Source organism: Camelus dromedarius, chromosome 2, assembly GCF_036321535.1.
Source record: "Camelus dromedarius isolate mCamDro1 chromosome 2, mCamDro1.pat, whole genome shotgun sequence".
Lineage (NCBI taxonomy): Eukaryota > Metazoa > Chordata > Mammalia > Artiodactyla > Camelidae > Camelus > Camelus dromedarius.
Genome location: NC_087437.1, coordinates 61,575,459 through 61,591,800, shown reverse-complemented (window position 1 = coordinate 61,591,800; position 16,342 = coordinate 61,575,459). Strand labels below are relative to the sequence as shown.

Genomic DNA, 16,342 nt, shown 5'->3' with positions numbered 1-16,342 from the left:
CCTATGTGGCATGGGGTTAGAATAACTGGGTTCAACTATTTACTTAACTCAGAGACCCTCTGGAAAAAAAAGAGCAACCTCAGTCACCTGATTAGCTGTAGAGCAGTCCTTCTCAAACTGTAATGTTCTCATAATTACCTGGAGAACTTATTAAAATGCAGATTCTAATTCTGGGATGGGATTTGAAATTCTGCATTTCTCATAAAATCCTAGGTGATGCCATGTTGCTGGTCTACAAATCACACTTTCAATAGCAAAACTTTATAGACCCATAGATCAACTTGAAAATTTCAAAGATGTTATATAATAGTAGAATCCTAGGAAAAGCGAATCATAACAAAAAGGATAAATATGACTTTGAATAGTATTTATCAACCAAGAAAACAGAAAAACTGTTACTGAAACCAAATAACCACCAAGAATTTTTCAATCCACAGATGCAAGAGGCTCTGCAAACCTCAAGTAGGATACATATAAAGAAAGCCACATCATAATCAAACTGCAGAAAATCAAGGACAAAGGAAAAAAAAAATCTTAAAAGCAGCCAGAGAAGAAACATCCAAATCTTACTCCCAAAGTGACATTCTCTCTACCACACCCAAACCCACCTCTTCAAATCCCTGGGAACAGCTTAAACATTAAAACTATCCCACCTCCCATTTCATATACACACTGGCTTGTTTTGTATATGCTACGAAAGGAATCCCTTGTCATCTATAGCACTGCTTCAAGAAATTCCTTAAGTCTTTGTCTTCTAAAATCCTTTCCATTTGAACAGGGCACCACTTTCTAACCTTGAACTCCATACTTCAGTCTCTCATTTCCCATACTGCCTCAAAGTAGAGCCTACAGTGCTCGCAGATACTTAACATTAAATTCCCTTTCTCCTGCTTAAAGATCATTAAGAGGCTAAACACTGTCTGATTCTGTAGTCTCCAAGGGAGGAACATGAGCCTGCTATCCAGGGGATACATAAAATGACCCACCAAAGGATGGAAGAAAAACATTACAACTTTTATTTCCATTTGTTTACTTTCTTTAAATTTTGTATTTATGTCTATGTCTATTTTATAATACATATAATTTTAGTAAATTAGTATATGCACATAATATATAAGTAACCGTACACTGTTAAAAATATCTTACATTAGGGATTACTGGCTAAAATGCAATGGAATACTGTTCCTAGTTATTGGGATTTGGGACACAGCAGACACTTGAAATGATACGAAGTAGAAGGACTGTTCATCCTTCTCCTCAAATTAATGCATACTTCAGATCTTAAAAAGAAACTGAAGGTACTCTCAGAATAAAAAAAAAAAAGAAAGAAAGAAAAGAGAAACGGAAGGTACTCCTTGAAAAGAATCTAATTAATAATCTTTTCCTTCTCACTCCCAACTAAACAAAGAAATGAAACGTTTAGTTGTAGAAAAGCTACACTAATTACAATCAGTAAAATGCCTACTGCATCATATATATTGATTACTGTGCATCAATAATTATATTCTCCAATGAAGGTCCAACTGTTCACTTGATTTAACCATTAAATACAACTTGTAGTTAGACATATGCCATTTTTTTAGGCTGCCCAGGATCTAAACACTATTCCCATGTTCGAGGAATCCAATACTTTCTGAAACAGACTTCTTTCCTCAACAGAAGCTGAAAAATGCCACACAGTATGTTTGCTTTCCTGACCTCTCTCGTGGCTAGGGGCACAGGCACATGATCTAGGTTCCCCCAAGCAGACACATCCTCCCCTAACCTTGAACTGAAAGCAGAGTGGTAATATACACCCCTATTTCCACAGACAGTGGTGGCATTAGTTCCAGCACTGGTGTAGAGTGTCCATCATCTCTAGTGGTGGTACACGTTGAAGTGTCTATCCCCAGTGGCAATGCTAGCGATGTCTTCACAGGACAAGTTCTGTCACATGATTTTGGGCATTATTCCTGGTTACTTATCCTTCCAGCCTGGTTTTCCAGTCCTCCCAGAGATTTCGTGGGCTAGTCATAACCACAGTTGGTTTCTGTCGCTCATAACCAAGATCCTGACTAACCATACATGCTCAATTTTCATAGTTTATTTTTTCATGTAAATTGGTTATCTATCTGTAACTTTAACAACACAGTTCTTCAGTGACAGTACCTTAAAAACAAATAAACCAATCTTTCAAGTGTTTATTCTATGTCAAAGTGCTCAATTTTACAAAATGAAGTATGTGTTTTATACTTAAAAAATTGTTTTGAGGGGGAGAAGTAATTAGATTTACTTATTTTTAGAGGAGGTACTAGGGATTGAACGCAGGACCTCATGCATGCTAAACATGTGTTCTACCACTGAGCTATATCCACCCCAAAACATTTTCAGCTGAATAATATCTTTAGCTTACCTAATCAAGATATCTTTAGAAGTGAAAAATTACTATTTTTCTAAATTAACTTTAAAGCAGCAAAGTCTATGGAAGAATTTCTTAGACCACCTGCACCTAGAACCATCAGACTGCTTCTTAAAAATGAAGCTTAATGGACCCCACCCCAGAACTCCTGAATCAGACTCTCTAGGGTCTGGTCCCAGGAATGTACATTTTTTTTTAAGTGTCACAGGTGATTTTATGCACATTAAAGTTTGAGAATCAACAGACTATGGTCTGTCATTTGATGACAGATGACCAGAAATCACAATGTTACTAAGCTAGAAGAGGATCACATATTTACCAGGCTAAGATTCTCCTTAGATAACTGAAACTTGCATAATTATCAAAGTTATAAATATTGAATACACATGGAAAGCCAACTTTACTGTAAGGAGTTTAAAATTTTTTTACTCTTTTATTAGCAAATCGAGGCCCTATTTTGAAATTTTTCAAACACCTAAAAATTCTCAATTGCTACTGGTTATGTTTTCGGGTCCTAATTCTTAGCACACATAACATCATCACTCTTATCCTCTATGACACCAATTAATGAGGGTCTGAATGCCTAACTCTGATATAAAAGGGAACTATATTCACTGGTATTATCCTTGAAAATGTTTTGACTGAATTCTACTGTATGACTGAAGCCCCAAGGGTCCTCATTAAACCCAGTCACACAGAAGTCAGTTGTTACTATTTCTAAAGCTAAGAAAGTGAATAGGCTCTTCATTTCCTGTTTTTGTCTTCTCATTCACTCACCCATCCATCCCATCTATCCATCCAATAAACAAGGGGTATTTGGCATTGTACTAGGTGATGTACAATAAGAGGAAAGTAAGACAGAACCCTCTATAGTAGGCAGAACCCTAAGATGGCCCCCAAGATCTCCCACCCTAATCCTTGTAACTGTAAATGTGAAATATATTCTGATTATATTCCTTATGCGGCAAAAGGGATTTTGCTGCTATAACTAAGTAATTATTAATCAATTGACTCTGAATTAAGCAAAATAGAGACAATCTGGCTATACTCAATCTCATCACAGGAGCCCTCTAGCTGGTAGCAGAAGTCAGAGATTCCAAGCAGGACACACCACTGTTGGTGTGAAGGTGGAGGGGGCTACGTAAGGAATGTGGATAGCATCCAGAGCACCCCAAAGCTGACAACTAGCAGAGAAATGGGACCCTCAGTTTTATAACTGCAAGAAACTGAATTCTGCCAAAACCTGAATGATTCTGGAAATTCTTCCTCAGAGACTCCATATAAGAGTCCAGTCTGGCCAACACATTGATTCTGGCCTTGTGAGACCATGAGGAGTCCAAATGAGTCCAGTTTTCTGACCTACAGAACTGTAAGATAATACAGGTGTTTTATTAAGGTATGTCTAGAGCAATTTGTTATGCAGCAAGAGGAAACTAATATATCTCCTTCAAGAAGTTCCCAATCTAGTATGAGAAAAGACAGTATCGTTCACTGTGACAGTAGAAAAGTGTAAACAAGGTATTAGGGAAGCAAGAAAAGTGCCTGATTGGGGAAGGGGGATCACAGGGAGATAAGGAGGAAAAAGAGAAGGTTAAAAAAGAAGAGGTGCTATGAATAATACATGAGTTAATGAATAAGTAAGACTAAATAAAGAAGTAAATGAAAATAAAGTAAATAAACCATAAATGTACAATTAAAAAAAATGAAGTGAACACCCATATAGGTGATGAACCTAGGGTAAAGAATAGAATATTTTCAGTACTTCAGAAACACATCCACCCTTAACCCACTGCCCCCTTTCCTCTAACATTTTCCCTCTCCTACAGGTAACCATTACCCTAACTTTCATGGTAATCATTTTCTGGCTTTTTTTTTTAAACAGTTTTGGCATTTATGAATGATTTTGCTTGTTTTTGAACTTTTAAAAAATACATTTGCGATGCATACATAGTGTAATATACTTCATTTGCTCAACATATTTCCAAGGCTCATCTATGTAATTGCATGTAGTTGTAGATCATTTTCACTGCTATGAGATCATATAAATAAATATACCATAACTGACATCCATTCTATTGATGATCAATTGGGTTGTTTCTATTTTGTCAAATATGATCAATGCTATGAATATTCTCATACATATGTCCTGGTATACTTACACACAAGTTTCTTTGGGGTATGGACCTCAGAGCCTGGAATATCTGGCTCATAAAGTATGTGTATTTTCAACCTTACTAGGTATTTTTTTTACTAGGTATTTTTCAAAGTCGATGCACCAATTCACACTCCCATGGGCACTGAATGAATGTCCCTAGTGCTCTATAGTTGGCCCTCAGCATCTGTGGGTTCCACAGCTGCAGATTCAACCAACCTTGGATTGAAAATATTTGGGGGAAAAATTTTAAGAAACTTCCAAAAAGCAAAACTGGAACTTGCTATATGCACCAGCAACTATTTACATAGCATTTACATTGTATTAAATCTAATACATAATCTAGACATGATTTAAAGTATATGGGAGGATGTTACATAGGCTATATGCAAATCCTATGCCATTTTTACATAAACGATGTGAGCATCTGCAGATTTTGGTATCTGTGGAGGGTCCTGGAATCATTCCCTTGAGGATACTGAAGGACAACTGTACTTTCTTTCCAGCACTTGGTATTCTCAATTTTTGAGTAGTATCTCATTTTGGTTTTATTTTCCATTTCCCTGATTACTAATGAGATTGAGCACTCTTTCACATATTTCTTAGTCCTTCGGAATTCCTCCTCTTTAGTGAAGTAACAGTTCAAGTCTTTTCTCAGCTTTCTATTGTGTTATCTTCTTACTTTTCTGTAGAAATTCTATACATATTCTGGTTATCATTTGTTTGTTGTATTTATTGGAAATCTCTTTTCACTCCCTATGTGGCTTATCTTTTCACTCTCTATGATTCCAGGTCATTTTTTAAAACCTGTTTTTAATGGAAAAGTCAATTACCTAGTTTTTGTAAGAAATATATTTAATAAATCAGTTAAAATCCTTGGTTTAAGATTTCCTTCAAATAATAAAAATTGAGAAGTTTAGAAGAACAAGGAAGAAAGTTAAAAGTAAGGAAATACCTTAAATTTTTAGGAGTTGTTTAGGATTCTAAAATTAGTAGCATTGCATTTGATATTGCTGGCTGCTTCAGGAACTCAAAATAATGTCCCTTTGTGTGAATTACTGTATTTACCATATATTTTTCTCCAAACTTGAGTGGAATAATTGTTTCATAAATGAACTGAAAAAATAATGAACATGTATGTTACTATTTAAAAGTCATGGTTCATGTTATAATGATATAATAGTAATATTATTAATATTACTAATTAACCATCCATCCCTAAATACAGCCACTGTAAAAGGAAATGAAACCTAGGAAATCTTTGCGCCAACACTGCTGCCATTCTTCTAGACTCAATATTGGTTTTGTGGTGATCTATGATTCATCTTCTCATCCCTCCTAGAAGCACCATCCTACTATCTACCCTTCCTATTTAGAAAACAATGCCAGTAAAGTTGAGTCTAGATTTTTACCCCTGAAACATAAATTTAAATCTTACTTCAGGCGCCTTTATACCCAACAGCCTCTCTTTATAAAAGAGGGGCTATTGCAGGGGGTCAGGGTGGCAGGGAGAACATAAGCAACAGAAATCTTTTAAAGTCCTTCCTATTGTGTCAGTCCAGTATAAGAATTGAGCTGATCCTCATGCAGAAGAGAAAGGAAGAAGCATGTGAATAAGACTGTATTAGAGCTATGAGATTTCTCATTCCAAACAGAAAGTAAAGTTATGAGAGGAGGGGAGTTATAAACGTTTCCTGAGATGTGTTCTTAGCATCCTGTATTTCAATTTAATATGCATACTTCCATAGAAACTGTTACAAAGAGTAGTATTACATAAAATACTACATCCATACTTGTAAACCTGGGATACTCATGGGGGCAGGGGGTGGATTCCAGAAAACAACAGAATAAACAGTACAGAAACTGATTTGGCTTGGTGTTCCTTAATGGCAATTTGAAGGCATAGATTTGTATTAAAACAAACATGAATATATAATATAGGGTGGCACCCTTAAGAAAATCCCAAGTCTTCAAATTTCAAGTTCCCTACTGAGGCTACTTCAAGTTCTATACCCCAGACCTTCTCTGAGGTTAGAGGTACTTCAATAAAAATCTGTGTCATTAACACATATACACACTCTTTACAGAGAGAGATGTGGGAGATCATGGCCTTTAGGTATAAAGAGGCATGAAATAAATGAGTTAGGATGACTTTCATGTTTAGAAAAAAAAAATAGGTTTTTTTGTGGGTGGCCTGTAATCCTAGTTAAGCTACATACAATAGGTAACACTGTTTCTATGAGAAACTGCTTTTGTAACTTTGTAAATTAAGTTTAAGTTTAGAAAGTTGTGTACAATTTGTTAGAACAATTCCATTTCTAGGAATTTATTCAAAGGAAATAATAAGGAATGTGAGCAAGAGGGGGAGGTGTAGCTCAAGTGGTAGAGCACGTGCTTAACATGTATGAGGTCCTGGGTTCAATCCCCAGTACCTCCTCTAAAAATAAACAAACCTAATTACCTCCCCTCCACCAAAATAAAATAATTAAATAATACAATAATAAATAAAATATTTTTTAAAAAAGAAATGTAAGCAAAGAGTAGTATAGAAAATGTTCATAGCTTACTTACAACAATAAAAAATCAGAAATAGTCTAAAATGCCCAGTAAAGGGATCTGGTTAAGTACAAAATACAATTAAATACTCTGCAGCCATTAAAATTCTATTCTAAGAAAATATTAACAGACATGACACCATATTTCTAATATACTATGAGATAGGAAAACAAACTATAAAAAGTTAATACCATGTTTTTCAATATATACGTACATGTATTAAAAAAACTTGGAAGAATATGTCAAAATGTTCATAGTGGTTTATCAATGCAGTAGTATTATTCCTTTTTTTTCTTTCTCCATCTTGTGTATTTGTTTTTCCAAATTTTCTATGGTAAATATATATTACTCTTACAATTACAAAGGAATTCAAATTAAATATACAGGAGTTTATATGCATGCACAAAGAGCTTCTGATTCTTTGTCATCAACTGGTTCTGTGACAAAAAGTCACAGGAAAAATTAGAAAAAAATAAATATTTCCCCTTGTATTTATATATCTTTTCTTATTGTAGTAAAAATCATATTCCTCAAGTTGCACTGAATACAGAACAAGGAGATAGCATCTCTCACCTATCAGACTGACATAGATCAAAATGAATGAGATCTGTGGATGCAAATGGAAGACAACTCATGCACTGCTGGTATAAATCTAAGTTGAACAATCCTTCTGGAAGGACAATTTTAAAAACTGTATTAAAAAACCCTAAAGTTGTGTGTACCTTTTAACCAATTAATTATATTTCTAGGAATTTATCCTAAGAAAATAAACAAGTCTGCTAAGACATACGTACTAAGCTATTCTCAGCAATATCATTTGTAATAGTGAAAGTCAAAAATAATACCAGTGTGCATCAATAAGGTAAGTTAAAAGACAGTATCTATAGTGGTCTACTATTAAAAATTAGGCTATAGATTTCTATTTTCTGATACTGTATCTTATGTAGTAAGAAAAAATCAGATAAAACAGCCTCTGAATTTTTTAAAAAGTGAGAATGTGAAGAACATTTCATGAAGAAAATGTTTGAAGATTTCAAACCAGGGTTCACTACCAGTTATCTCTGTTAAGTGGAATTACTTATGATCTTTAGTGTCTCCTTTATAATTATTTGTACCACAATGACGACGTATAACTCTTAATATCAGAAGAAATGATTTTTAAGTACACTAAATTGAACCAGCCTGATGTAATCAAATAAACTCGCTTCGGTGTTTTCTACTCTTTTCTCATTGCTAAAGCTCTTAGAAGGCTCCTAATTTAATGCATAATACTCAGTAGATGGTAAATTTGTCAAATATATAGCTAATGCCTTTATTAACAAAGATGATGTGCTGAAATGCTAGTCTTTATTAACAAGGTTATTTCTAAAAGAAAAAATTATATATCCCCCTCTCCCAGCCCTAAGATACTAGCAAAGATCTTGTATTATGGCTGAGCCCCCATTTGCTGCTACCCCCTCCATTTGCCTCTGCCCTCTCAATCATTAAGGTGTTTTCAGTTCTAGTTACCATGGTGGCTTACTATATTATGGATATAGAAAAATACTGCCAAAAGAAGTATGATTTATAAAATAAATCATGCAGAAGAAAATGTCAATTCTATTCTAGACAGTATGCCCCAGCATCACTGTCCCATATACTTTCTGTGATGATAGAAAGGTTCTATTATCTGTGTTGTCCAAAATGACACACAGCAGGTCTGTCTGATGTGCTGTCCAATATGACACATGTGGCTACTGAGCACTGAAATGTGGCTAGTACAACTGAGGAACCAAATTTTTTAATTTTAACTTAGTTTAATTTTAATAACCACTTATGACTAGTAGCTACCAAATTGGACAGCACTGCTCTAGAAAAATTCACATACATATTACTGTGGTTGATACAAAATATACATAAATAAGGATCCAAAAAAAATATAATTTCCACTTAAGCTCTGGCACTCCAGTGCATATTTCCAAGACTAACGAAACCATAATTTTGTGGGTTACCAATTGCTTCCTTGAAAAACTAAATGGTCTTTTAAGCAATTCTCATTCTTCTTTACCTAGGAAATAAGTATCCAACTCTTGAAAGCCTTAATTCTCATGGCTTCAATAAGACTGTGTTACTTTGGCCTACCCATTACCTCTCAATTTTTTTGTTTTTTTGTATAATCTTAGTCTCCCCCATCAGCCTCCAACCATAGGCTTTTTACCAACTGGATCCTTGGTTTCTTGTTTTCTATCTTCTACTCAGAAAAAATTTCTTATACCTTTAACCATGTTTCTGTGAAACAGCACCACCTTACTATATACTCTTAAACGCATCATTTAACCTCTTTTGGACTGCTTCTCATCTGTAAAATAACTTAGATGGTGACTATAGTTCCTTTGGCTTTAGGAGTCTCTGAATTCTATCCAGTACAGGCTTCAATATGAAAACTCTGTTTCTGATTTTTCCTCAGGCTGATTCCTTGTCTTGGCTTTTTAAATGCTGGTATACTTCATAGTTGTCAGTGCCCAGCTTTTCTACTCTCCACACTCTTTCTCCAAGAATCTCATAAACTCTCCATTATGACTCTTTCAATTTTATGCTATAGCCCTAACTTCACTCTTAAAGTCCCAGATTTACATTTCTGTGTGTTGCATACAATTAACTAGATGTGGTGCTAGCCTCTTAAAGGTATCAGGCGAGCTGAAGAAACTGTGTACCAAATTTCTTTGTCAGTATGGCTTAGAGATCAAAAACACAAGTTTTAGGATCAGATGTATCTGAATTTGAATCCCAGTTTCGTTACTTATTAGTTGTGTAACCTTGATCAGATTAATCTCAAGTCTCCTTTTTTTCATGTGTAAAATGGTTTTAAAAATAGTACTTACAACTCATATGGTTGTTATATGTACATTTTATATATACAGTTGGGAATATGCTAACAGTTCAATACACATTAGTTACTATTATTATCAGCAGCATTACCATCTTTTTAGTCCTCCAGGTTTAACAGCACAGTCATCTTTGATGCACTGTCTCTTTAAAAAAAAAATTCATTCACAAGGTCTATAAAATACATCCTTATTTTTCTCTTCCCACTGTCAGTATCTGGAGTAGATCCTTTTTACTTTGTCACATACTAAGATGTCTTCTTATTTTTCTTTCTCTAATACTATATACAGTCCAGTCCATACCATATGACATCAAACCGGGTGTTCTCCTGTCCACTCTTGGTTCCCGGTGGCCCCCACAATGGTCGTTTAGGTTTCCTTTAATTTGTTCCACAATGCTGCCCTTAATCTGATGTCCAGCCTACTCTCCAGTCTTGCCCCAGCACCACTATACCATCGACTGAGATAAACGGATTTACTCATTGATGTCAAAATAATAAATAAATAAATAAATAAATAAATAAATAAATAAATAAATAAATAAATAAATAAATAAATTCAGTCAGCATTTATACATTTTTATTTTCCAGTATGAACTCTGACTGTTTTTCATTCCTGGACTGTTATCACAGCTACTCAACCAGAGTACTAGATTTTTAATGCTTACAGATTAGACTCTCTTATTTTTGTTTCCACTATATTATCTAGCATAATGCCTTGCACATAAAAGTTTTATTATTATTAGACAACTCAAAATCTTTACAGCTGTTTACTCCTCCACTAGATCCCTTAAATTCTTCAAGGACAGGGAGTATTTTGGTCCCCTTTGTATATCTACATCTGCCCAAATCCCTTAGTCAATAAACATTTGACATTTGACTACTGAATAGTCTCCCTGTCTCCAAACCCATAATCTAGCTGCCTCAAATGCAAAAGGTAGCTCTTATATTCTCTAATCGAACCACTTATTCTGATTAGACTGGCCTCCCCACAACTTCATAAAGAGCAGTCTCACTATATTAGTCAGGACTCTTATTTTGTATCAAAAAGTCTACTCAAATTAAGCAGGAAAGGGAATTTATTAGCTTGCATAATTTGAAAGTCCAAGGATACCACTAACTTAAGGTCTGGCTACTGATCCAAGGGTTCAAACAGATCCAAAGGTTCAAACACTATCATGAGAACTTGGCCTCACTCCTTCCATCTTTTGGCTCCACTTTCAATTTATTGCCAAGTTCTAGACTCATATTCTGTTCTCTTAGCAACCCCAGGGTTCAAAGTATGCCTCTTTCTCAATAGTTCCAATAAAAAATTCAGAATTTACACTCTTGTGTGCTTACTGGAAAATGTGTCCATCTCTGAACCATCACTGTTGCCAGAGGGATGGACTACACTGACTGGATAGTCCTGCATCATGGCCACACCCCTGTGTCAATGTGGGATTCATTCCACTGCCTAGAATAGCTGTCATTCTCATTTCTGCCTCCCTAAATCCAAGCTACAAGCTTTCTGCCCCCAAAAGTCTTTTGTGATTTCTTTTAAAATATTCCTTGTCCACTAGATCAAGTCATCCATTCCCAAATATTTCTCCCTTTCTAGAGATCTACCTTTTAAAACAAACAGGAGGGAAAAACCTTAAGAAAATGTTGCATGATGAATTCTAATCATGTCAAATTATAAACAGTATGGGTAATATGTGCTGTTACTTAAAATGAAAACTCTTGAAAGACAGCAGCTCCACCAGATACATTCTATACATTAAAAAAGAACAGACTGTGTGGTAACTTTGATAAATATATCATTCAAATAATTTTCTTGGCTTTAAGTTTCCTGTAGGGTCTAAACAGAACATTTTAGCTAACATAAGTTATGTCTGAATTCAAAGTACCTAGTGTAATAGGTAGACTATAGTTTTGGAGTTAAACAGGATTTCATCAAATCCTGGCTAACACCACTTTCCTTGGCCATTAGCTACAGGTCTTTGAGCAAATTATCTCTCCAAACTCTGGTTTCATTATCTGTAAAAACAAGAATGATAATATCTATCTATACGTAAGAAGGCTCTGTTGTACAGTGGAGAGAAAATTAGTAAGATAGATTCAGGTAGTATTCTACCACTAATACTATTTATATGACTCTCTCTGAGTGATTCCTCATATGTAAATTTGGGATAATAATATTTAATCCATTGGTTGTTAAGCATTTAACAAGGAGATGTATTTTAAAACACCTACCACAATGAATAGTAAACAGTGAAAACTCAATCATTGATGTTTTTCACATCAAATTATCTATTTAAAATAATTCAGTATTTTTGTATTTACCAAGATCTGCCAAAGACTTCTTATACTTAGTAAGTGATATTTCTAACATGTTAGAGGTGAATCTAGTCTAATAGGTTATAAAATACCTCATAATCTTTTTCTTTTCTTGTTTACTTTTTGACCAGATAAAATGTCAACCAACAAATAATTTGGTTTATAAAATATTAAGTAACTAAGTATGGATAATAAACTAAAAATTCAGAGCATAGTTAGGGAAAAATTCATTGGGACTACCTATTATTCTTCATAAATGCCCTTGGGTTTCTTTGTTAATAACATATTTCTTAAAGGCAAAAGACATTGGTCCTAGAACTATTTAAAAGCAGGTAAGATAACAAACTAGATAAACTCCTGGAATCAACTTGTTCTTTAACTTCAGGCTTAATGTAGTAATATTGAAATGACTCACACCAATATGAAATAACTATGCTACCCATCTCCTAAACCATATGCCATATAGCAATTTCCTGAACAGAATCATGAAATCTGGGTATGAATGACAATATTAGATGTTGTCTCTCAGAACACATGCAAAAGGCAAGTGGCTGTTCATATCTACATTAGCAAGGAAGTTTAATTTTAATACCATTCACTAAAAAATACAAACTATATTCAGTACAACTGTTTCCAATAAGAGGCTAAACAAGTAGGCATTTGATTTTCATTTTACATGATAGCAGAAGTTTCTTTGGAAAGAACAGTTTCTTGAAGTAGTTTAACAGTTCTGTTTATTTTTCTAACATGGGTGAATCATATGTAATACTTACCAACCTTTAGAGTGGACAAACATAGGAAAGGTGTTAAATAAGAGATTTTAAAATAAAATAAATAAAATGTAATAAATATAACACACAAAGTACTACACATTCTATGGCTGCAAATACACTGTGTGAAAATAAAATATTTAAGTACATCATACTATACTATACGTAAGGGATTTTTTTCCCTCCTTTTTATTTGTATAAGAATGAATAGATTGTTTTTAATCAACCCCCTGAGGAAGCAACATTTTAAACACAAGAGAAACACGTTGAACACCTTAGTCACCAGACATTGTACTCTCCAACTAAGAAAACCAAATATATCTCATTTCTTACCTTATCTGTGTTCAAAAATATGTATAAAACAAAGTAATGTTTGTTTCTAAAAAGCATTAAATACAGATAGGGTAGGCAATCTACATATCTTTTCTAAACAGTTTTCTTCAACTTCTTGGTGGTGGCCATGAGGAGAGAGGAAAGTAATGGGAGTCTGAAGGTGGGTTCCTATTATTTTTTACAAATACTTGTAGTAAGCCAGCTAGATGAAGAGGAGAAAGAAAAGTTAAAAGTGTTTGGGTTCACATTAAAAACAACTCCTGAAAAAAAGCCAGAGCTGAGAGTCATACTTTCCTGACAATGCAGCGACCAATGCTACGTTGATCTATTAAGAGCGCGCTACAATCCCAAATCTTAGTGAAGTAAATTTGGCATCCCAAATCCGAAAGGGCCTGTAGAAACCGGGGCGGGGCAAGGGTCTACCTCAGCAGCTGGGGAAGTTAATTTTCTAGGAGAGTAAAACACTACCCATCAATCCTCTACGGGCCTCTTCCCCGAGAGGCTGCTGTCCGCCTCGCCGCAGGCTCAGGGTCTGGCCCGCAGGCTCTGGGGCTGGGTGGGTTGGGGCAGTCAGCTTCTCCCCGTTACCCGGGAACCATCCAGGAGTTACGGGACCAGTTACTGTAACTACTGGCGATTTCCCCTCACCGGCTGGGGCGGCCTCCAGCCGCGCCCAGGGCCTCCGATCGGCAGGGATGCCCCCTGCCCCACTCACCCGCCCGGGTGGTGTCTGTCAGGTCGTGGTTGGCCGCTCCCCGGGGAAACTCCCTCAGTTTCCGGCCGCTCAGGCTCAGCACCCCGGTTACCGCCGCCTCCTCCAGCGCTCGGTCGAGGGAGCGGCTCCAAGAGCCCGGGCCAGGACCAGGACCTGCCCCGGAGTTTGGGCCACAGTTAGAGGAGAGGTTCCCTCCCGACGCTCCTGGGCCAGAGTACTCTGCAGCCGTGGCCACAGAGACCAAGCCCGTGGCCGCCATTTCCCAGCCGACAACTCTCCGGCCCGCCGGCTCGGCGCATGCGCAGCCAGATGATGGGTGGGCGGGGAAAGGGGCGCACAGACCCCGGACGATCCCCTTGATGGACAGGTTTGCGGTGCCCCTCGGCACAACTAGGCTCTTGCCTCCGCCCACATCAAGGTTTTCAAGGGAAATTAAAATGGAACTCACAAATCTGGAGCAGGTCCCTACTTTAGGCTCCCAGTAACCTTCCTAATAGGCCACTACAAAAATATCTTTCGGATAACGCTCCTCACCAAAACTTCTCTACCTTCCTGCCTCAGTACTGGAGGATTAAACATTAAGTCTAGTCTTCTAAATATCGTTGCTGCCACAAACTTAGGCAGTGAGGAGACCCTGAGATATGACCCAAAATGTTTCCTGACTTCTGTCATCCTGTGAACCAAACGATCTAAATGGAGACTTGGGGATTTATTAACTATTGTCGCCCGAGGGAAAAATGAGTATTAACCTGGCTCCCAAATATCATAATTTTCATTGAAAGGGTTACACAAATATTTTAGACCCTCCGTTTGACAAAACAGCCTCTTAACGAACATAAAACAAACATCCTAAATAGCAATTGCCCTTTAGGCAATATTGTTGAACAAAGCTGGATGAACGGCATTAAAGTCTAAAATTTTGGTCTGGAACCAAAATTAAGGAAGAGAAAATGATCTGGCTATAATCTACATGTGTGAATTAAAGACAGACTGAAGAAATGGTTAAAAAAGAAAGAGAAAAAGAAAAACCACTCAGTTACTGGAAAAGTAGAATATACCACTTCATTTTAAACCAATTAGACCTTACATTGCTCCCGGCCTTCAGCATATGGTTTCACACATCTAAGTCATTCCTGCTACATGATGTAATTGTCCCCGACAATCAACTAGTATCTACTGTAGGAAATAGGCTGTCAGATACAATCCTCTTCCTAGATTATCTAATTATGGAATCCAGACAAATATACCAATTAGAGATTAAAACTGCAAAAAAAAAAAAAAAAAAAAGGTGGGGGTTGAGTAAGGATTGTGGGGATTATCCATCAGAATTCAGAGAAAAGGAATCTAGTGTATGACGGATGAATGAGGTTTTTAAGCAAATCTGAAGGATTCTGAAGTGGGATATGCTAGAAGATGAGAGCAATAATCCAGACTGGGAGGCGTATCAGCATGAACACATCCAGGGATGATTTATAATGGTACATGTGGAGAACATTGCCACAGCCAAAAAGTTCATGTCAGATAGCAAAAGAAAGGTTGGAGAGGTTCTACCCATCATTCAAGATCCAACTCTTCAATGAAGCCTTGGTTAGCACTTTCCCCAACGACTAAATGGAAGAGATTGTTAAAAGGTTTAATCTCAATGTTAAGGCTAATCTTATAGTAGTAAGAGTTGTTTTGTGAACTTTTACTACTATGTTCTAGGTTCTTCAGTGACAAGTTCCATAGTCAATGTCAGTTATAAACAATGGCAAAGGATATATTTGTCATCCCTAGGAACATTTATCCAATGCATAAATTGGTTTTTGCTATTCGGGACTTCCTAAAAATTTTGTTATTCTTAGAAAGACTTAAAGCTATTTGAGACCAAGACCTCACTTTATATTTTTTAGAGCAATTTCAACCACAACTAAAAGTGCAACCATATATTCCATATTAACACATTGCTATAGAAATAGCTGCCAGATACCTAAAATGCACAACTGTCATCTATGATTACCTACTACCTTCCACATTTACACTAAATTCTCCTTACGAGTTCTCCATAATATGGCCTCATTCTTCCTATCTACCTGCATATCTCATAACTGCAACACATCATGCAAATCCTGGTCTCCGAACTTCTGACCAAGTTTATATATTGACGTTACTTTATCTATTCAACTAGATTAAGGTCCTTAATGTTAAACCCTATAGTTATCTTCCATAACCTAGGGCTGAGTATAGCAATAGGAGT

General features: G+C 36.1%; 1 protein-coding gene across 9 annotated transcripts in view; it reads right to left on the bottom strand.

The window, feature by feature from the left end:
• Nucleotides 1-14,415, bottom strand: part of LRCH3 (leucine rich repeats and calponin homology domain containing 3) — a 110,146-nt gene extending 95,731 nt beyond the window's left edge. For 6 of the 9 annotated variants that reach the window (XM_031454445.2, XM_031454456.2, XM_031454464.2 and 3 more), the window contains exon 1: nt 14,107-14,415. In XM_031454445.2, the coding sequence (XP_031310305.1) occupies nt 14,107-14,365 (259 nt within the window). In that variant the 5' untranslated portion in view covers nt 14,366-14,415. The remainder of the gene's footprint in view (nt 1-14,106) is intronic. The other 3 variants (XM_031454471.2, XM_031454499.2, XM_031454498.2) reach the window with 2 other exon arrangements.
• Between the last annotated feature and the right edge of the window lie 1,927 nt (nt 14,416-16,342).